At 51.2% G+C, this 21849-nt stretch overlaps 2 protein-coding genes and 1 non-coding gene across 3 annotated transcripts; all 3 read right to left on the reverse strand.

Annotated features, from left to right (window-relative positions):
• Nucleotides 1-8576: 8576 nt before the first annotated feature.
• On the reverse strand, nt 8577-13914 carry LEMD1 (LEM domain containing 1). The gene is made up of 8 exons (XM_088526935.1): nt 13773-13914; nt 13481-13600; nt 11998-12071; nt 11089-11167; nt 10328-10434; nt 9391-9476; nt 9167-9169; nt 8577-8835 (listed from the first exon to the last, which is right to left on the reverse strand). The coding sequence occupies exons 1-8, from the start codon at nt 13912-13914 to the stop codon at nt 8577-8579; spliced, it is 870 nt and encodes a 289-aa protein (XP_088383061.1).
• A 3127-nt stretch (nt 13915-17041) lies between these two features.
• Nucleotides 17042-17113, reverse strand: TRNAW-CCA (transfer RNA tryptophan (anticodon CCA)). Its single transcript has one exon. It is a non-coding gene; the product is annotated as a tRNA-Trp (tRNA).
• A 2254-nt stretch (nt 17114-19367) lies between these two features.
• Nucleotides 19368-21016, reverse strand: BLACAT1 (BLACAT1 overlapping LEMD1 locus). The gene is made up of 2 exons (XM_088526921.1): nt 20936-21016; nt 19368-19499 (listed from the first exon to the last, which is right to left on the reverse strand). The coding sequence occupies exons 1-2, from the start codon at nt 21014-21016 to the stop codon at nt 19368-19370; spliced, it is 213 nt and encodes a 70-aa protein (XP_088383047.1).
• Between the last annotated feature and the right edge of the window lie 833 nt (nt 21017-21849).

The raw sequence follows: 21849 nt of genomic DNA on the forward strand, positions 1-21849 counted from the left end.
TCCCATTCCAGGGACACCTTGGAAATCCAGGGGACCACCGTGATTCTCTGCATCCCGCTACGGCTTCGCACGATCTGCTTGCAGCTCTGCTTTGCTGACTCCTATACGGTGACCCCAAAGGTACCTTGGGCCTGGGATAAGTCACACGCCGGACCCTCGTCACAGCCCCCTCGGGAGCTGGCACATCCCCATATTGCCTCCCGGCTGCCGAATTCCAGCCTGTTCCTCGCTGCCACCAGCAGTGGGATACAGCAGAGAGCCAGCAACCTCCAGGGAATCCCATTAGAGGATCCATCCGCTTTGGGCGCGCGCCGGTGCTCACCTTGCCGCGGGGCCGTCCTGCACGTGCCACGGCAAAGAGGGACCGTGCACCACGGAGAATAACCACATCCAACCCATGTCAAGAGCCAGAGACAACCATTCCCAGTGTCCCGAGGGCTGGCGTCACAGCAGAGGTGGGAATGGAGCAGCGACGGGCTGGGAATAGCAGGCGAGCGCGGGAGAAAAGGGCTCCCGAGCAGGAGCCAGCGGCTGCGCTTCAGCTCTCTTGGCTGCGTGCGCTCTATTAAATAGAGAGCAGGGCGAGATGACACAGCACAGACTGCAAGGAAGACAGCGAGGAGGAGATGATTCAGTGCAGGGAAGCCGCTTCTGTCCCAAAGAATAGCTATGGTAAGAGGCTGGGGACAGAACAGGGGGGAGAATCTGGAGCAGAACAGGAGGTGGAAATCCTGGAAAGCCTCCTAGGCCACCCTGCCCTGGCCCAGGTAGGCTGGGGAGCAACCTTGGTCCCCCAGGCCCCACGTTCCTCCTCGTGGGGCTGGGCTCAAAGAGGGACATACTCTCCAGGGACATGTCCCATCCTCAAAACCCAAAGCAAAAACTAAGCAGCAGGCGCTACCTTGAAGTGTCCCGGAGCATCCCTAGCATCCCTTGCTGGAATCGGGGCTTTTGTGAAGGGAAGAAAAACTGGAGAGGAGACAAAAAGGAAAAAAAACACACTGGCAGTTACCCTTATGCTGTTCTCCCTGGCTCTGCAGGTCAGTTATTGCCCAGTATCCCACCCCTGCAACAAGATGGGAAGTTTCAGGTGCGGATGCAGCACGGAAACCTCACTGCCGCCCAGGTGAGCTGCTGGCACGCTTGGAAGAGGTAGGAGAGGCCGGCCAGGACACCAGCCCTTGCTGCAGAACCCCGTTCTGCTCCGGCGGGGACGGGAGACGCGTGATGCTCGTGGGCAGCTCTGCGGGAGGCTCCAGGGCCGCGTCGGCCGCTGCCCGGGGCTCACACGGGGCCCCAAATTCCTCCTCCTCCTGGCACGGCCCTCTGGACCCTCGCAGGCAATTCAGGCACCCGAGTAGGACCAGAGTCCTGGGGAAAGTCTCATCCAAAACCCCCGTGTGGCCCTGCCTGGGTGCGTGTGACAACCTGCTCCTCTCTGCTGCTGTCACCGCAGGAGGGAACTGTGTGGCCCAGCCTAACGCTGCTCCCGGTGACATCTAAAACACACAGAATCCCCCTCTCAGCTTAGACTATCATTTCACAGGGCTAACCTGCAAGCACTCATCTATTATCAACCTGTTTTTTTTCCTCCAGTGACTCCAGCTTGCACCATTTGAGCACAAAACGCAACAAAACCAAAAGCACACGCACAAATCCCACCCTACCTCCAAGAACGAGGACTCTGCTGCTGCCTTCGCTTCTGCCTCGCTCAGACTCAGGCAGCTGAGGCTTGAAGCTGAACATACAGGGAATGGCGATCCCGGTATTCCTGACCTCCCCTTGCACTGAACCGCGGGCCTTTTCCACAGTAACAGCTCCCCAGCAAAACAACAACACAGGAATCCCCCAGTTCCTTGTGTTTCTTTGCAAAGCGCCCAGCCGGGAAGAGTGAGAAGAGCAGGGCTGAGCTCCATGAGAGGATTCATTGCCCATCAGCAGCCTCCTCGTGCCAAATGCAATTTCCTGGCACTGCTAAAGGGAGGAAGGCAGAGAGGCCGTGCAAGGAAACAGCCCACAGGAACCAGCAAACAGCCCACAGGGACCAGCAAAGCGATGCCCAGCAGCAAGCTACAGCATGGGACAGGACAGGAAAATGCTCCAATTTTTGCTGTGCCCTTACTGGCACAGGCACAAAGCCAGGCTGTCCCTTCCCCTTTCTCCTTTCCCCTCTGGAGAGGCAGCACAGAGGCAGGATTTATCCACGCTGCGATCGCACATGAGCGAAACGAACCCACCTGCCGGAGCGAGCGCTGCTCCTGCCCTGCGCCCCTTTGCTCGCAGGGCCTCCCTTTGCCAGGTCGAAGGCGGAGGATCCCTCCCAAGCCCCTTTTGGCTCCCTGATTGCATTTGCAAAGCTCTGCTTGCTCCGAATTTAGGCCACATGCCTCATGCTCCGGCGGGAATGCAAAGAGCTCGGGCCGGGCTCGCAGCCGGGCGCTCGAGCTGCCCAAGAGGCTCCAAATACCCAACCGGGGGCTGCTGCAACGCAGAGGGAGCACAAAGCCTCCCTGACCCACTTTGCGGCTGCAAACTCCGCTTTGCCTCGGATCCGTCACGCTCCCCGCTGCAGCCTGCCCCGAAACCTCCCCAGGTGCCTCCTACTCACAGCTCCGCGCGGGTCCGGGTGGATCGGGCTCCGCATCCAAACACGCCGCAAGTTCAGGATGCGGGAGCCGGGCGGCTCCGGCGCGAGCGGCTCCCGCGGCTCCGTGCGCTCCCGGGGATCACGGCACAGCCTGGAGCACCCGGGATGGAGGGAGGGCTCCGCGGGAGAGGGACTGGCGGCGCCGGGAAGCAGGAATCGGCACAAACGCAGCAGCCGCGATCCGCGCCGGCCTCGCGGGGATGCGGGATTAGCGCCGGAGCGTTCCCGTCTGCCGGGGCGGAGGGGCGTGCGCGCGGCGCCGGATTACGAGGCCGGAGCCTTTTATGGCTCCCCGCGCTCGCACAGGATGTTCGGCACCGCCGCTCTCCCGCCCACCCTCAGCTGGGAAAGCAAAACTGATAGAAAAGGGAGAGACACGGCCAAAAATAGAGGAGCCGGGAAGCAGGAGCAGCTTCCAAGGGAGCCTCCTGCAAGGCCGCGGAGCTCCCCGGGATCCGGCAGCGCAGGATGGGGGTCAAGTTCAGCTCTGGCTTTAAAAGGCCCCAGGTACTGACCAAACACTCAGCCCTGTAGCCATCCAGACAGGGGTTACTCCTGCTGCTGCCTGATGTTAGCCTAGATAAGAGACTATTTTCAAGCAGCTCCAGCCATAAAATAAGAAAAATGAGGAAATCGACAAGAAGTTGAGTCAATGACTCTACATAAAAGCAAATTTCCATCCCCTACCAGCTATTTTAATCTCCCGTTAGCTTTCCAGTGGGAGGATTCAATTTGCATTTAAATAAAAACCTCAAGCACAGGGCCAATCTAATACTAAAACATTTATTACAGAGACATTTACCCCTTTAGAAATTTTAAAAGACCCCAAAGTGGATTTTAACAGGGGGGCTGTTAGCAATCTGGCATTATTGGACACTTAGTATTTGTAAGTTATTATTTAGCAGGCTGCTTGCAGGTGAGCCCAGGTAGCCCCATAGTTGCTCCAGAAAGCCTGCAAGATCCTTGCTTACAAGCACAGAGGTGAAAAACCATCTCCAAAAGTCTGCTCAAGACAGAGGCCTGACTGCAGAGAGCTCCAATTCATGGGGGGAACAGAGTGATGGGGAAGGAAGGGAAGTCCCGGAATGAAGTCGATCAGCCAAGGGGTGACTTTTTGAAGTATCCTTCAAAATATCATTTTACAACTTATTGTAGTCCATTCAAGTGCACTTTTGAGGCTGCTAGGAATGAGGTTGAACTGAGCATCTTTAGAGTTGATCAGAAACATCACAAAGAAATTGTTTCCCCCTGCAACACGGCCCCTTAGCATTAACTGCAAGCTTGCCGCGAGGCGGAAAACCTCCCCATATTGAAAAGAGTTTTCATAATAATGTGAATATAACTAGAAAATAATTCACGGTTAAAAAAAGAGGATGGCAACGGTTGACAGAGAGGGTCCTGGGCTCCTGCCATGCGCGGGCAGCAGCCAAGGCCACCGTGCAGCCGGGCTGGGACCCGCTGCAGGATGCTCTGCAGCTGCTTCTTGCATCCAGCAGCGCTTTTCATTTTACGTTGTGGTCAGCTGTGGTTTACGGAGCCCATTAAGGCAAGAGAGCAGGGCGGGTGTTCAAACCGCTCAGGAGCTCCTGCTCCGTGGGCTGGGGTCCAAAGAGGGCTTTGGCTCAGGACGCCGGCTCCTGTTCCAGCTTTTAAACGGTGCTGTTTGATCTGCAGCCCTTCATCTCCTTTTTCCCTTCCTTCTTTTTGACTCTTTCACCCCTTTGGCTTTCGCTTGCCCTGGGCTGTCTGTCCCACGTCGGGGTCTCTTGAGCAAATGGGACTTTGAGTGTTTGCAGTAACACGACCGACTGTATCAACGCGGGAGCAGAGATGTGTGACAGCACCGGGCACCGCTACAGCCCTGTCAGGAAGCTTTGATAATCCCTCCACACAGGCCTATGTATCTAATCCTAATACCTTACCAAAGCAAATATTCTTATCTTCGTCGGCATTTAATTCACCCAAATAAAGGGAATAAACCCAGAAGCCCCCTTGATGACCTTTAACTTGCCATAAAGTCATTTCTTAGCTCATTCCAAGCGGGCTTACCTTCCCATGAAGGACAGGCTGCCACATCAACACCTGCAACAGGAGGAGGACTGAAGGCAGGGGAAGAAGGAGGGTTTAGCCTGGATGGGAGCGTCGAGACGGGCACGGTGGCTTGGCCATAAAGCCCAGGTGCTCCATCCCCGGTGGCTGGTCTGCCTGGAGGATGAGTCAGACCTGACAAGCTGAAAAATAACGGGCTCTGACGAGCCCAGCTTACGTAAGGCGCCACGGAGCCTTCGGAGGTGCTGCCTTCACTTGGCAGATGCTTTTCTGATGGGAAAAAGCAAAGGCAGCTCCATGTCCCCATCCCCAGCTGGTCCCTCCTGCAGCTGGGGACCTGCTCTGGAAGGAGGGACACGCTCTGCTACCCACAAACCGCAGCACAAACGGACCCACCGGCAGCACTGGGAAGTTCGTCCATGCTCCTAAAGCCACGGGAAAAGCAGCACCGGGGCCTGTGCTGCTGAGTGTCCCCTGGAGCGGAGGACAGGATGGGGACAGCCCGGACGGGCTGCAAGAGCTGCAACTTCCCAAGCTGCCTGCAAGCGCTGCAGGAGGTGCTGCTGCGAAAGGTTAAAAAATAGGAATAAACCTGAAAACCTGTAGCCACCTGCTGCAGTTCCACATCAGTTTCCATGGGAACGGCAGGAGAGGAGTTGGTGGAATTCCTGTAAATTACACAAATAAGCCAAAGCGACATTTATTTTCCCTCTCATGCGTGCATCACATCAGGTTCAGCCAGCTGAGCACAGCAGCACTGGCAATTCTTCTCTCAGATGTTTTTTTTCCTCACACACAGCCGTGATCCGAAGGGATTCCGAAGGGAATGCACCTCTTCCCGGACACTGGGACAGACACGGCTCTTAGGATAACTGCTAAGGGGTGAACTTCCCCACCCCATGCAGAAACAGCTCAACCAGCCCCCCAAAAGAAATAGCACCTCCAGAAATCCAGGAAAGAGTTTTCTTCAAGAGGAGATCAGAGTCCTGCAGGTAAAGGAGAGTCATGTTCAGGGTGGCAGAGCCACGTCCAGGCATCACCACTGTGAACCAAGGTGGGCATGAACATGAGCAAGGAAGAGCAACGAGATGACATTTAGTCCTCCCTGCCATTTCTTCCAACAGATTTGGCAGCCTGACAGTAAATTAACTAGTTAATTAATTAATTTTTCCTCCTGCAGGGCTCCAAGCTGGTTATAGCGCAGAGAGTCACCTTAATATGTGGAGACAGGAGCCAAGAGCTTCGGGATTTCTCCATCAGGAGAGTTAAGACGTGGGGAAGTCCACCAGCTGCGTGTGCCCGTCTGACAAACACAGAGACGCCATTTCGGCAGACACGGACACTTTGAAAAGACAGTTTCTGGGGAAAAAAAACGCACACGGTACCATCAAAATTAGCTACAGTTCATAGGTTTTTACCAGCAACACTGAAGAGCTTTAAGCTGTCTAACTGGTTCGGCTACATGCACAGGCCGTTCATGGAGAGGGGAAGGACAAGGTCATGTTTATTTACAGTGGGAGAAGTTGCTTGTCCCCAGGGCCAGGGTTTGTGCAAGAGCGGCTGGTCTCCATGCACAGCTTGAATAAAGAGCAGTGGCTTCCTGGTATCCCAAGCTACATCTTTTCAAGTTCACTAAGAACGCGTGTTTACATGCTGATTCCCAAAGATAAATTTATGTATTAATCTCTAGCAAATTATTGTTGTCCATTCTCCGTTGGGGTTTAGAAGCTCTATTCCTGGCTCAAGCACATGGCTCTTGTGATGAGTCACCAAAACCGGCCCTGTGTCCATCTGGAAGTGACAGTCATTTGTTCCCGGCTTGGCTGGACCTTGACTGCTTGGCAAGCACGACTGGTAAGTCTGTCCCTTACATGTTCCCAGTCCTTACAGGAGCTCCAAAACTGACTCTCCACCTGCAAGATCTCAAGCACATTTGCATTACAGGAGAGCCCAGGGCTAGGGGATTCTGCACTAAGATCACTTCAGCATCAAGAGAAAGAAAATCCCAAGAACAAGGCAAATGCAGGAAGAAGAGAAGGCCTCACCCATGTATCCGATGCTTGTCTTCTGCAGTTTCTTCTCTCCAGACATCCAACAGCCCCAGCCTGAGAATACAGAGCTGCATTACAGGAAAGCTGATTATAACGACCTCATTGCTCCAGCGCTCCAGCTATTCCCTATTTAGCAACCATTTTACTGTCATTACTCTCCCAGAGTTATTTCTGCCAAGCACAGATCCTTGCTGACAGGTCTCTGCTGGAGAAGGCTGCAGTGGATAATTGGCAACGTTGGGGAGATGCTTTTGGAGAGCAGCCTGGCAGCGGGGGCTCCAAGGGGCAGGGGAAGCGCTGCCCTGGCTGCAGGACATGGATTTGCTGTGTCGGGGAGGTGGTGACAGGGTCACCAGTCCTACCCACTCCTTGTGGGATCTCGACACAGCAGCGTAAAGGCCTGGGGGAGTCATCAGGAGTCACAAGGATGGGGCTCTCCGGCTGTATTTGGCAGCGTCCTGCTGTGTTTGATAGGGATCCGTGGCTTCTTCCTTAGCAGTCCCAGTGCAGTTCCCAATATCCCGTTTTTTAAGCAGCACACGGAGCAGCGCTGCATTCGTAGCTCTTACCTTGCAGCCTAGCTACAGATGTTAACCAGGAAAACAAACGTTTCGTTACTGCAGAGGTTACAGATATTCTCACCCACAAATACTCTCATTTCAGTGTCTGAGATTACAGCAAATTGGTGGGGTATAGGAACAGGGCACAACTTACCTTCTGGGTGCCTGACAAGATCTACGTGTTTGTTTTGCTGCTCCGTTCAATAAAATGAACGGGCACAAGTGTGCTGAGCTCACTCCCCAGGGAAGAGGGATCGCTTCCTGGTCTGCTCTGGCAGGATCATTCCACGGCCGTATTCATTCCGCTGCGCGAGGAGAGACTTGGCACAAACCGAACTAGTCTGTGGGTGGAGGAAACTGTCTCCCCGTTTTGAGCTGAGAAACACAGACTTTAAGCCAAATCTGGCACTGACGACACTTGCAGTTTAGCACAGGCTTTCTTAAGGAAGGTCAAGTGGTGACAGGGAGTCAACACTATTTGCCACAGCCTGGCAGGAACCTGGAAGAGCTGTCATCGTGGAGCTCAGCAAGGCTGACTCCCACACGGAAGAGGAGCTGCACCAAGGGTTTCTCTTCCAACTTGTGCCTTGAGCTGCACAGCTGATGTCCTGGTCTAGTTCTCCCCTTCTTCTCTCAACTTGGTCTCAACCCATGAAATACACTACTCATTTTCAATAGGTCTGAGGTCACCTTTAGATGAAAGTGGCAGGCCCTACTGAGAGGTTGTCACTTCCACTTTACTCTTTTCAGTAATAATTTTAGACTTGAAGAGGCATTTTTCCAGTAGTTGCAATGTAGTAAACCCTCCCTTGATCCCTCATGGCTTGTATTATGCTAGAGGCATTCCCTATCTTGCCAGGTTGGCAAGCAACTGATTTCCCCCAAATTATAGCTGGTGTTTCTCAAATATGTGATAGGCTGAGGTTCTCAGAGCCTGAATGATCCCAACCACAGGTAGCTGTGGACATACCCCAAACCATGCACGACCCTAAACCCTTGTGAGGGAGGAAGATCTTTAGCTGGGGCACAAAACAGTTGTTTTTTTTGTTTATGGAAGTCAAGTTCACAGAATAGCAAGTGGCATTTCCAAGAATGAGCTACTGTATGCAATGAACACAACACAAAGACAAGTTGCAGGGTAACTTCCCCCTCTTACTGGCCTTTTAATTCACTACCCGAAGAGCTTGCTCACAAGCAGCAAGGAAAGAAAAGAGTATCCTTCAGTTCTGCAGTCATTACTAAACACTGTGTGTCATCAGGACAGCGCTCTTAGACGCTTCCCATGATGAGGTCTATGAGCAGGTTGTGCGGGTCCATCTCCACAGTCACATACACGAAGAGCACAAACACGAAGGCAGCGAAGATCGCGATCCTTACAGGCATCGGTATCAGACTTCGGGAAGTCTCTTGAGGTGCTACTCTTGCTCTGCAATTCTCTTTTTCCAGTTCGAGCTTCTCTTTTTCCACTTTAAATGTTTCCACGGTCTTCTGAGCTGGTGACTGCTCGTCCTCCTTTTCTAGTCTTTTCCTGGAAAAGATGTTGTTTCAGATAACCTGGGACTTTCATTAACCCTACAGAAGCAACATCTCTTATCTTTGAGGCAGACCACATAGGCTCTAAGAGAAACTTACCACTGGGTGAAGAAATCTTTCCATTCAGAAAAAATAAAAAAAGTTAAAGCAAGTCCCCTGCTTATGAAGCAAAACTCTTGAAACTAACGCAAGCAGTAGCCTTTTGAACACGACAAACAGAGGGATAACAAGTGTTGCTCAGCCCCTGCACTTACATTATACCCAAGGAAAGGCATCTAGAATAGAGTGAGCTTTATAATAATTACCAAGCCTGTCTCCATTTGCACCTGCTTGCTATTTCTTGCTGCAGAATTGCTAGCAAAGTAGGCACATTGTTCTGGATGGCCTCTAGCTGAAGCAAAATCCACAGGTCAGGACCCATTTTGTTTCATGCACTCCCAAGCAAGATAAAAAAAGACTTTCATGGTTTTCCTAACAGCCAAAATGCCAAAACAAACCAAAGGAAAGGGGGCAAACAACAAGAGGAAGAGACAAGTTAAGTAGACATTACCTGATTCCTGTGGGAGACCAAGCATCAGAAATCCATGTCTCATCTTGGTCATCTTCACCAGTTCCATCCTTGGATGCTTCATCTGTCTGATTAGAGAATAATGTTCATCGTGAGAGATTTAACAAGCCTAAGACAGAAGCTTTTCATTTCTAGCAGGCAAAGCCACCAAACAAGCTGCAGAAAACTAACAGAACAAGGACACCTTAATTTCAAGGGCAGGATGCTTCACTCTGCAATCCTGAAATTATTAGGACAGACAGCAAATGCTTGTCAGTGGTCACAGGAGTCTAATAGGAATGGTGCTCCACAAATAAGAAATATCATTGTGTTCCTTGATCAGAAGCAAGTCAGTGAACAGAAGCTGCCTTGAAATAATCTCATTTAAAGTGGATTGTTCTGCACACAGAAAAAAAAAAACACAGTAAAATGCTCATGCCTTTGTGGACCACCAAAAAACAGGTTAAAATAAAGAGCTGATTGTCTGTAGTCTACTTTGTCTAACATGGATGCCTTTGAAATAGTAATTGATGTTCAGTATGTCACTGCATTCTTGTCTACCGCTTTCCCACACTACTGGGAAAAATACTACTTTAAATAGATTTATTTAGCAAGTAATGCACAATATTCAGTACCTCGCCTCCAGACACATCATGTAATCACAGCAGCTCAACAAGCTCATTTGTATGCAAGAAAAACAGTGCTATAATCAGCATTCCTGTTACATTAGTGCTCAAGGGTCTCCCTCAGGACCCAGTTCTTCCCCCAGTTTCTAGGGTTGGAGTACAGTTTTAGTTTGGACTTCAACCAATTACTTGTGGTTAACAATTTTATAAAAGTGTTCAGGCAAAAGAAAATCTAGAAAAATAAATATATTTCTCAGTCTCCTGCACCAAGATGGCCCTATGTTGATTTCTAGGTGTTAACACTGCTGTAATACCTTTGTTCTGTGAACAGCCTTGGGACTGCCCTGGGGACTGCTGCCACCTGATTGCTTTTGTCCCTGCGTCCAGTGCGCTGGCAACTTATCCTCTGGCAGGATTTGCTCTAACTGTTGAGATTTTCAAGACAGACACTCAATAATGCAGGTTACAGGTAGATACACACACAAAAAAACCACAGTGTTCTTTGGATTACAAATATTGCAATTCTTCCATTTGTGACAGGAAGCCTGCACCTACAATTACAACACTAAAGTGATTTAACAGAATGCAACTAAAAGCCTGAAGTCATTTGCATTCCATAAGTGTGGAATAAAGCAATCCCTCTAGCTATCAGATGACTAGTTAATGATCAAGTAGAAGTAGATACTTTATTCTTCGTTAATAATCTTTTATCTACTTGCTTTAGATTTTAAAAGCATGTGTATGCATGCATGTATAAAATATGGATGATTAGTGTGGCATCAATGAACACTTACTGTCATTAGCTAGCATTTTCACAAAGGAATTATTTGTATTGTTATTCTTAATATATCAAGTATGCATTGAAAGCTGTAAGATAGTCCAAATAAAGTAAAATTAAGTGGAGTTTAAAGTTCTGTTGCCACAAATGGACCCAGCTTCCTGCATTTATCATTGCTGGTGAATCAAAGTACAATATAACAAGAGTAATAGAAACCCAGTAAAAGTTCTCTTTGAAGATTCATGAAATGCTAGATGCAAAAGTGCAACAAAATTAACACGTAGCAAGGACAGATACTTTCCTCTGCCATTATTTTAGCCAGACTATCATCTGCATTAGGTAACAGAAGTTTCTTGTGGCGTTCCGGTACTTCAGGCTATAAAAGAAAAGAGAAAGGAGCAAGAAACACTGAGAAAACACACACTTTCACATGTTACAGATCAATATATCTTCCAGTAGCATAACAAGAAATCACTTCCCTAGTACGGATGTAATAGAATAACTGAATTAAATAAGTTTTTTTCCAGCTGTTTCCCAGATGTTGAAACTACTTTCAGGAGAATTTGCCTTTAACTCACGGGGTAACATAAGAGAGCAAACACAGCATGGCTGAAGAGCATCTACCACAGAGAAGCTGCTGCAGATGCTCCTTGGTGACCTCTAAAATCACCCCATGCTCAGAAGCTCCTTGGGCCTCACAGCAGGGCTCCATTCATAAAACATGGAGAAAGGCACTTCAGAGCACAGAAGTGTTCTGAAGACTAATGCCTTAAACTACCTAGTGTCCACTTATATAAGACTTGAAAATACAAGGAGAAGCTGTAAGTCCTCAGCTTTATTAATACTGATTTTTATTACAGTGCTAGTCCTTTTCAACCAAGCCATTACTTAACACATGCAACACAAAGGACCTCATCACAGTCCATGCTGTACTTTAAACACACTGCTAAGCCTGCATCCACAATTACTTGGATGCCCCAGAAAATGAACTTGATGCTCTTAAACACCTTAGCTGGCCAAATGACAATGTACCAAGCTCAAGAAAAAGGGAGGCAGACCACGGAGGCATGCTGTAATTAACTGATTGGCAGTAATTGCTGCATTTGTCATGATGCTAATACAAAGAGCATCGGTTTATATCAACTCGTAATTGCCTTCACTTAGCTGCAGATACATAAAATATTAATGCATTAGCAGATTACTTACTTTACAATAGCCAGAGGCGGAGGCTGGTGTCACTTTGAAGTCCTTTGTTTCAAGGATTACTTGAGTATTTCTCTCTGAATGAGAGAGGAGAAAAAAAATAAGCTAGAGCCCTAAAGTAAGCAAATTCCCCCCAAACATCTACACCAGATTGCATAATTTGACACTTTAAAAAGCCATAGTTTCCATATTGCATTGCTTAATTGGCCCCTTGTGCATTCCTTGGAGCGCTGTTTGGTTACGGATGTGGTTTGTGTGTGTGTGTTAAATGATTTGCCATCGACCGAGCAGACTCGGGCACCGACAGAAGGAGAAGCTGCAGAGGCAGCAGTGAGAAGCAGAGCTCTGTGGCAAGACTCATTCAGGTCTTTAAGCTAAAGAAGTGATTAGCAGCCCGCTCACCCCGCGAGATCGCACACCAACAACAGCCACTTAGCCATCCCCTAAGCTTAACACAATAAAAAAAAAAAAAATCAGTAAATAATCTTTTCCTTTAAGTCATTTTCAATCACTATACAAAGAAGCTGTGTTTGAACCAGCTCTGCTTTTGTTATGACAGCTGCTACACTGTCAGCTTAGGCCGACACGCAGCTGCTGGCTCAGTGTTTTTTCAAAACATGTCTAAACTGCTCAGGATTTTGGAACTCTCTTCCTTCAAAGCAGCAACAGAAGTCACCCTACCAGGCTAATTGCTTAAACAAAGCTAGATATTCATTACAGTCTGTAAAATAAATGGGAAGTTTGGCTTCGTCTTTCAAGAGAACTTCAAAGGGCATCACAAGAGAGAAAAGGGGGAAGGCATTTGGTACAACTCCCCCAAAGGGTTCCCAAGTTTAAAATTCCAAGTCTCCACTTGAGTACAGACAAGGCTGTTTTCTCCTAAGATTATTTCAGGCACCTTGAGGGCCACATAGGAATGCCCAGGCAGACCAGAAACCCATTAGTGTCAGCAGCCAGTGAGACAGCAGCCACCAGAGTTATTCTTAGGAATTTTTCTAGTATCAATCTTGAATTGAAGATAACAGAAACACCAAGTAATCGAGTCACTACACGGCTTTGCTGCAATAAATATTACTGAGGGGGAGAGAGGGAACACCAAAACCACGCGATTTCCACAATTCCTGGCAGATTCAGACTAAACATACGGCAGAGGGAGTTGCTTTGTAATTCCAGGACAGATTGATTATAGGAGAGAAACGAGATACTGTTACTCTCTCCAAATGGTGAATATTCCAACTCCATTTAAAAAATGCTAACTAAATAACATGGGAAACTCTTGATTTCCCAAGGAAAAAACTAAGTTCTACTGTTATTAAACTGCTACTTTTTCACAACCCCAAAATACAAAATTATTTTCAATTGATATTCTGACCTTTTGCAGTACGCCCCTGGAAGGATTTAAATTATATCCCTCAAAAACACTCAACACTAAGCAAAGTTGTTGCATAAATAAAGAAGGTACCAGCCTCTACAAAACATTCTGTACCTTCATTTTTTTGATCTTCATTTTCCGAGCTCTCACTTTCTTCTAGCTCATCATAGCAAGGTGGCACGCTTTGATCCATCAGCTGCAGAAGTTTGTTCTCATAAACTCTCCGCGTGGAAGCTAAAATACAGCGCAGAAGGGAAATTTATGCTTATGCTACTTGCACAGTTGTAGTTTTTACTCTTTTGGTATCGGTGTCCTTTGGGTTGTTGTTCAGCCCCTGCCCACCAGACCGCATTGATACCCGTGGGGTGAAATCCCACTTCCCAGGCCTAATTCCCGGTGTGCGTACGCAGGACTGGTCCGGGCTCGGCTCCATAGAGCAGCAGTTGTTCCCGCAGCTCGCTGTCGCTCAGCCGTTGGACCTCGAGTTCCTCGGGCTCCGGCTGCTCCTGGGGCTGCTCCATCAACATGCCGACCGTCACCTGGGCCATCGCGTCCCCCGGCCGCCTGGGGAGCAAAATTCAGCACAAATATTTACCGCAGGGTGAAAGGCGCCTGCAGCTTCCTGAGCCACGTTTGTCTATCAAATATGCAAGTGATTAACAAGACTTTGGGATTCGCTCTTGGAATGGCTTCTAAAGGCCCAGCAATTCCACCTGAGAAAGACTTCAACACCTACCTACCTACCCAGCAGGGCTAAATGGGAAATTATAGGTAACCAGCTGTATTTAATTAATGAATATGGGTAATGGATGATTACAGCTAAGCCCAAATAAAAGATCAGCAATGCAAACCACGAGGAATTTTCCAAAGCTGAAATGAAGGATTTAAACGAGCTACCCAGCCCTACCACTTCTAGTGGGATGAATCATGTAGAACTACGTTACTTGCACCAACTACCCAGCCAGCGAGATGCATAAGCATGTGTGGGGAAGCACGAGCGTCCCTCCAGCTCAGATCTTCCAGAGCATTCCAGGCCTCTGGAATGGTTTGCCCTGTTCTTTGCTCTCTTATTCTGCCTCCTTTATTTGTTCACCCAGAGCTCCTCTGCAGCAGGTTTTGCTTTCCTTCCTACCCCGCTCTGCTGTCGCCTGCCTTCAGTTTATGCTTTCGGCAGTGAAGATATTCCAGCTGGATACACCAGCCTAAGAAACGTGCACACTGATTAAATACAGCTAAGTGCTGCTGCCGCGAGTCGAGTTTAGATGGATGTGCCTCTGCTTTTGTGATATGTTCAATGAACACAAGCAAAGAGCGGCTTTGCTTGGGCTGCTTGACTACAACGTGTTATTTTCAGCAGTGCTCCTGCCCATTTCCATATATATTACCCAGACCAAATGGATCCCTTCTACCACAGGAATATTGTGCATGGCCGCATGCAACAGCTGCTCCTTCCTGCAGTGGTCTCTCGTGACCCGATTTTGATTATAACATGTGCCATCCCAATTAGAGGAAAAAGCCCCAGAGATCACAGACCGTTTGAAGGAGCAAAAGCCTTCCCCACTGCCACACCTCTCATCTGCTTCTCCTTCGAAGGCAAAAGGCTTCAGGTTTGATCTTTAGGCCTTTTCGGACTGTTTTCTGGAGCCATATGCTCTCCCCACGCTACGAGTGGGCAAAGCAACGGGGACAAGATAAAAGGAAACGGCTCCAACGCGTCCGCGTGGCTTCTGCTCCCACGGCCGGGTGGCTGCTGAGTGACAGATGGTACCTGCCTCTGGGGACACAAAGTCCAAGCCCTGGGGCTGTGCAAACACTCACAGCAAACACGCAGATGAAAGGTGCTGCAGGAGGAGGAGGCTTTGTGCAAACAGAGCCCTTTCCGCAGCACTTCTCCCTTCCTCAGATCCTCCCCGCACGCTGGCAAGATTCCCATGAATTTCTCGACACTTAATGAACATCAGAAAAAAAGGGGTCTATCACTGCAACATAGCTATACATTTTTGAAAAGTTTATATAGCAGTAAATTTGATTTTTCACAAGGTTTTTCTCCCATTAGTGCCAGGCTTCCACAACATACTTTTACCTGACTAAGCTCAATCAGTAAATCCCTAAAAAGGCCACTTCAGCATGGAGCCGCAAGGAATTTGCCCCCACCAGAAAGGGAAAAAAACGCTCTCCATGGCTGTAGCTTCTCTGCAACAGCTCTCAGCAACGCAGGCACAAGCTCAGAGCAAGGGGACGGGTCCCAAAATGAAGCGTTCTGGGTTTCAGAGGAGTCCCCTCACCTCTCACATCATCAGCTCAAGTTGTGGTTGCTCCTGAAGGCAGCAGGAGATGTTGGGAGGGCAGCTGTTCCCTGGAAGCCCCAGCACTAACCATTAGCGATGGCTCTGCAGCATCACAAGCTCCCTTGGTAACCGTGAGGTCAAGGCAGATTGTGACTTCGCTGCTGGCTGATCAGAGAAGGTTCCTTAGGAGAAAATCCTTCTGCTGGAAGAAGCTGCAAAAGCCTTAGGTTTCCTCCATGGTTAAAAATTAGAATTAGCACCTTCCACACAGTGTAAGCAAAATACCCAAGAAAAGCCAATCCGCAAGTTTCTAGAGAAGCAGAATTTGGAGCCTTTAAGAAATAAGACCAACCCCTATAGACCATACTATAGAGGGAAGATGTATGTACTGTGATGCCCTCAGATACCATTACTGGTTTAAACCACTAAAAGATGGGACAGGAAAAAGCCATTTCCAAGTGCTGATATTCCCTCAGCTATTGTACTAGCCAAGGTCACTGAAGCCAGCTCATATTAGAACAGACTTTGGTGAGTAAAATATAAGGAACTCCTCTGCAGAATGTACTGAAACATCCAGATAGACGTTCCTAAAGATTTAAAAAAAGGAAAGAAGCATTTACTAAGCAGCTGGCATTTAAACCCACACGCACAAAAGAGACCTTTTGGTTAAGAAGGACTTTTTGTCAAAGCAGTGACCTTCGATGGCATTAGAAGCAGCTGAACTCCAGCAGCTTGGGCAAGTTTAGTGCCTAGAATTGTTTTCCTCTGTCCTTGAAGCACCTGCATTTAAAAAAAAAAAAATCATAGTGAAGTAATTCCCTCTTCTAAGCTGGTGCATTGGAAAGGGTAGGAGCCCCAGGGCGATGATTCCCAAATGGCACCAGCACCTGCAGGTACCATCAGCTCCAGCTGCTCCAAGCACAGGAGCTTCCACTGCCGGATCCAGGCCCAGGGGCAGGAGAGCCCCCCAGAACTGCCCCGGGGGAGACTCCCAGCTCCAACCTTGGCACAAGTGCAGGAATTTCCATCCCCCTTCAGCTCCTCGGTGCCGTTTGGATCCAGCTGCCCCGCTCGGTTGCTCCAAGGGGCTCGCCCTGCCCTGTGGCTGGGATCCGTAGGGCCACCCGAGCAGGACACCCAGCACTTGCAGGGATGGGGCTGCAGCTCCCACCCAGACACCAGCGTTCACGGCCTCTAAAATCAAAAATAAACCTAGGACACAGCGCAGAGCAGGGGCTCCCCTCTCATCACTATTCAGCAGCGCCCCGACCAGGGGAAAAACAGCCCAGGTGTCCCCCCTCAGACCCCGTGGGGTCTCTAGGAAGGTCCTCGCTTTGCGACGTGCGTCCCACGGGATAAAATAAGCCCCAAAGGAGAGGGGGCGAGGTGACCCCGACGTGATTCGAACACGCAGCCTTCTGATCTGGAGTCAGACGCGCTACCGTTGCGCCACGAGGTCCCTGCAAAGCCTCCGCCAGCGCGCCGCCAAGAGCCTGCGCGCCGCGCATGCCCAACGGCCCCCAACGGCCCCCAACGGCCCCCAACGGCCCCCAACGGCCCCCAACGGCCCCCAACGGCCCCCAACGGCCCCCAACGGCCCCCAACGGCCCCCAACGGCCCCCAACGGCCCCCAGGGCAGCGGCAATCAGACCAACCACCCCCTTTATGGCCCCGGCGCCTTTTCAAGCCGCCCGCCCCCCCGCGGGCCGTACCACCTCCGCAGGGGAGGGGGGGTTCGCGCCGCTTGCGCCGCGCCGCCCGGCCGGGACCACCCGCCGCCTCCCCCCTGCTCCCCCCCGCCCGCTTGGGCTGCCCCAGCCGCCGGGCTCCCGTTTTAAAGGGGCCGCGGCGCGGGCGCTGTTGCATGCGCTGAGTTGGGCGTTCTCAGCTCGTGGGGAGCTCAAAAGGGGCTTCCAGGAAAAGCAGGGCCTGTTTCACCGTGACACTGGAAAACCTTTAAGGGTTGTGGTTGTTCCCCCTATGGCCCTCGTTTCAGTTTGTGCCTGTTTACTTTCTTGGATTTGGTGGGAATGGGGGGTGTTTCTTCAGGGCTTGTTGGCCTGTGCGGTCCAAGGACATCGCTGATGTCACCACTCGCTCGTCCCGTCCCTATGTTCCTGAATATTGTCAACACCCAAGAAATGAGAGGCACTGTGGCTTGTTTTAGCTTTATTTTCTGTTCCACACGCTCTGAACCGACCCCAAACAGGGTAATTTCCCAGGGGGGACCAGCACCCCTCAGCAAAACCAACCCGAGCCCCAAAACAGCTACAAAATCCGTACGCCCTGAAGGATCCCTGCGAAACACGGGAAGGGGAGAGAGCCGAGTGCTGGCAAGGGAAAACCAGGATAAAACAGATGGTTCCTATTGCTCCTGGGCCTGTGGGTCCCTCTCTGCTGGAAAAGTAGGGGGAAAACAGGCAAATTTATTGCATCGCACAAACGATCCGGGCTTTGAGGCGAGACCGGTGTGCGGGGCTCCAACCCGAGCCCATGTCCATATAAATAATGTCCCATATAATGTCCCATATAAATTATGTCCCGTATAAATAATGTCACTTCAGCACCTGGGCTGTCCCACCGGATTTACAGGGGCATTTAATGGAAGTTGAGTGTTTGGTTCGTCTTTGCACGTGACGAGCTCTGGAGCGGCTCATGGGTCCCCTGCTCCCCGGGGCAGGACGGGACAACGCGGGGACACGTTCAGGTGGCGTCTGCGGCGCTCCGATGTGCTCCAGCGCGCTCCGACCTGCTGCAACGCGCTCCAACATGCTCCAGTGTGCTCCTATGTGCTCCGAGCTGTTCCAACGCGCTTCAACACGCTCCAACAGGTTCCGATGTGCTCCTATGTGCTCCGACCTGTTCCAACGCACTCCAACATGCTCCAGCATGCTCCAGTGTGCTCCTATGTGCTCTGACCTGTTGCAATGTGCTCCAACACGCTCCAGTGTGCTCCTATGTGCTCCAAGCTGTTCCAACGCGCTTCAACACGCTCCAACAGGTTCCGATGTGCTCCTATGTGCTCCGACCTGTTCCAACGCGCTCCAACACGCTCCAGTGTGCTCCTGTGTGCTCCAACCTGTTCTAACGCACTCCAACATGCTCCAATGTGCTCCTGTGTGCTCCAACCTGTTCCAACGTGTTCCAACACGCTCCAACAGGCTCCAACGTGCTCCTCTGTGTTCCAACCTGTTCCAACGTGCTCCAGCATGCTCCAATGTGCTCCTATGTGCTCCAACCTGTTCCAACATGCTCCAATGTGCTCTTACGTGCTCCTATGTGCTCCAACCTGTTCCAACGTGCTCCAGCATGCTCCAATGTGCTCCTATGTGCTCCAACCTGTTCCAACACGCTCCAATGTGCTCTTACGTGCTCCTATGTGCTCCAACCTGTTCCAACACGCTCCGACGTGCTCCTACGTGTTCCAACCTGTTCCAATGCACTCCGATACACTCCAATGTGCTCCTATGTGCTCCAACCTGTTCCGACGGGCTCCAACACGCTCTGCCGCCCGCTTTCCCAGCCCCAAGCAGGGCAGTGCTGCTCGGCACAGCTCCAGCTCCTGGTGTTGCCGCAGGGTTTGGACACTGCGTCCAGCTGTGTTGGAGAGAGCAGAACTCCCCGCATCCCTGCATCCCTGCATCCCGGCAGGGCCGTCCCGCACATCCCCGGTGCCGTTTCCATAGGAAGGACATCCCGGGCGCCGTTCCCGCTCACACGGCCGTCTCCTGCGGCGCACCGCGCTCCTCCTCGTCCCTCCTCATCCTGCAGAAGCCGTGGAGGCCGCAGAAGCAGGCGAAGGTGACCTGGGGCCCGGCCCGCGGCGGCCCCGGCGCTGCCGGAGCCTGCGGGCACAGCGAGGAATATCCACAGAAATACATGTGATATATAGCATCATACATGTACATGTATATATACATACACATATATGTATATAATACACATATATAATATGAACAACTATTCACAGAAATATATGTGATATATAATATCAGGCATGTATATACTATGTATAATATAATATACATATATAATATGAACGAATATTCACAGATATAGTGTCAGAACTGAAGCCTTCATTTTTTTTCCCTCCTTTTCCCTCCTTTTCCCTCCTTTAATTTTTAGCAGTTCTAAAGTGCAAGCGCCCGTGTCGGGTGAAGCCACCGTCCCAGCACATGGAGACCGAGTGACCCTGGCACCGGGCCCTACAATGTGACACAGGCCTGGCCGCCCCCAAATCCCGCCTGGCTGCTTCCCGGCACCCCTGGAAAGGTGGGAAAAGGAGCGCGAAGGAGTGAGGAATGATGAGAAATGAAAGGCAGCGGCTTGCTGGCTCGAGGGAGAAATGCAAAGCCGGAGGATTCGCTTTAGCGAAGCGCACAACCCGGGGCCGTGTTTGTCACTGTCACGGTGACAAAGCGGGAGCCACGCGCGCGCCCGCCTGAATAATGGTGCTTCCCTGGAGCCTGGAAAATGCCTCTGGAACCCAGGGAAAGAGCAGGACGGAGCCTCGGCTCAGCAATGCCCCATTTCCCAGGGCTTTGCTCCGTGTCCAGGACCGTCCCTGCGCTGCCCCGATGCAGCCGCAGAGCAGCGTGCAGGGCCAGCAGTGGTGCATTTGCAGTACATTTGCGGTGCATTTGCAGTGCATTTGTGGTGCATTTGTAATGCGTTTGTGGTGCATTTGTGGTGCATTTGTGGTGCATTTGCGGTGCAGCAAGCAGAGCAAGCAGGACACGGCCGAGGCCATGGGGAGCCCTGCGCCTTCCAGCAGGGCCGGTGGAAGGGGATCGTTTGCAGAGAGCCACTAATTAAAACGCCGCTTCCCTTCCCATAATAAAGCCTGCGCCGGGCGCTGCTCACGCTTGTAATTAATCAGTGCAATAACTTGCAGGCAGGGGGGGCATTTGCCGCTGCTGACGCAGCTCCGCTGACCCGGCCGGGAGGAGGAGGAAGGTGCCGGGTGGCACCACCAGCATCCACAGCCCTCCCAACACCAGAGCGGAGCCAGAATTCCCTGCGAGTCACCAGTGGGTCAGCCCAGCCTGGAGGGCCACCTGAATTCCAGGTGGGATTAGCACCCTTGGGCCTGGGATCTCTGCAGCACTTATTGCTGCAAAGGGGGTGCTGCAACAGCAGGAGCAGGGCCCCGAGCGCTGGCACATCCGTCCCCACGGCCATCCTCACCCCGCGGGCCGGGATGAGGGAAGCTCCAGTGGGATCTACTTGGCGGAGAGGGATGCTCCGAGCAGGATTTTCCCCCCCGGCCGTGGGGGCTCACCTGTTTCGGGCAGCGTTTCCAGGGGGTCCCGGCGAAGCCTCTGCGCAGCAGAGACCGCAGAGACGCCCTCGTCCCGCGCATGGCCGCGACGTCCCCCGGCGACCACGGGCGCTGCCGGAGCCGCCGCCGGCGGCCGCGGGACCTGCACGGGCTGCACAGGAGAAAGGGACATTTGGGCTCTTGCAGGAAAGGCAGAACCTGAGCCCCTCCGCGCCAGCGCGCGCCGGGCACCGCGATTCCCAGCTCCGCGCGGCGCCTCTCCGATGGGGGAATTTTCTGAATGAGCAAATCCTCATTAAAAAATAATTAAAGCAGCCTGGTGAGGTTGGCGTAATTCCTTTCATTTTGATGGCTGGAGTTTAGCCGGGCTGATTTATGCGCCCGCTCTTGTGCTTTCATTGTGGGAACTCACGGGATTTCACCATTTCCCTCCCTCCGCACCTCCCTGAGTCATGGGATTACAGCCGAATCTCAGCTTGCCTTTTTCTTCAATGACTCGTATTTTTAGAGATGCATTCCAGGCCGGTGAAACAAACTTGAAAGCCCGACACCTAATGACTCAAAGCTCAGGAAGTGAGCAGAAAAAAAAAAGAAGAAAAGAAAGCAGAAGAATAGCAAAATTGCTGCCTTCCTGTTTGCACTGGGCTGCTCCAAGCTGGAATTTGCAACACTAGGGGCTTCAAGGCAAGGAAATGAAGACCTGGGATGGGTCCGACTTGGCATGGCACGATGTGGGACGTGCCAGCACCTTTGGGGACACTTGTGGGACCACGGTGGCACAGCAAGGGGAACTGCCCCCAGCCACCACAGGCTGCAGCTGGGAACACTTGGAGCCACGGGAGAAAGGCCAAAGCAGCCGGTTTTGGTGCTGGAAAGGGTGGAAGGAGCCTCAAAGGGCCCCGGTCACCCGTTCC

This window comes from Tinamus guttatus, unplaced genomic scaffold (genome assembly GCF_059628265.1).
Source record: "Tinamus guttatus ecotype Peru unplaced genomic scaffold, ASM5962826v1 Tinamus_guttatus_pri_ptg000259l, whole genome shotgun sequence".
Taxonomy (NCBI): domain Eukaryota; kingdom Metazoa; phylum Chordata; class Aves; order Tinamiformes; family Tinamidae; genus Tinamus; species Tinamus guttatus.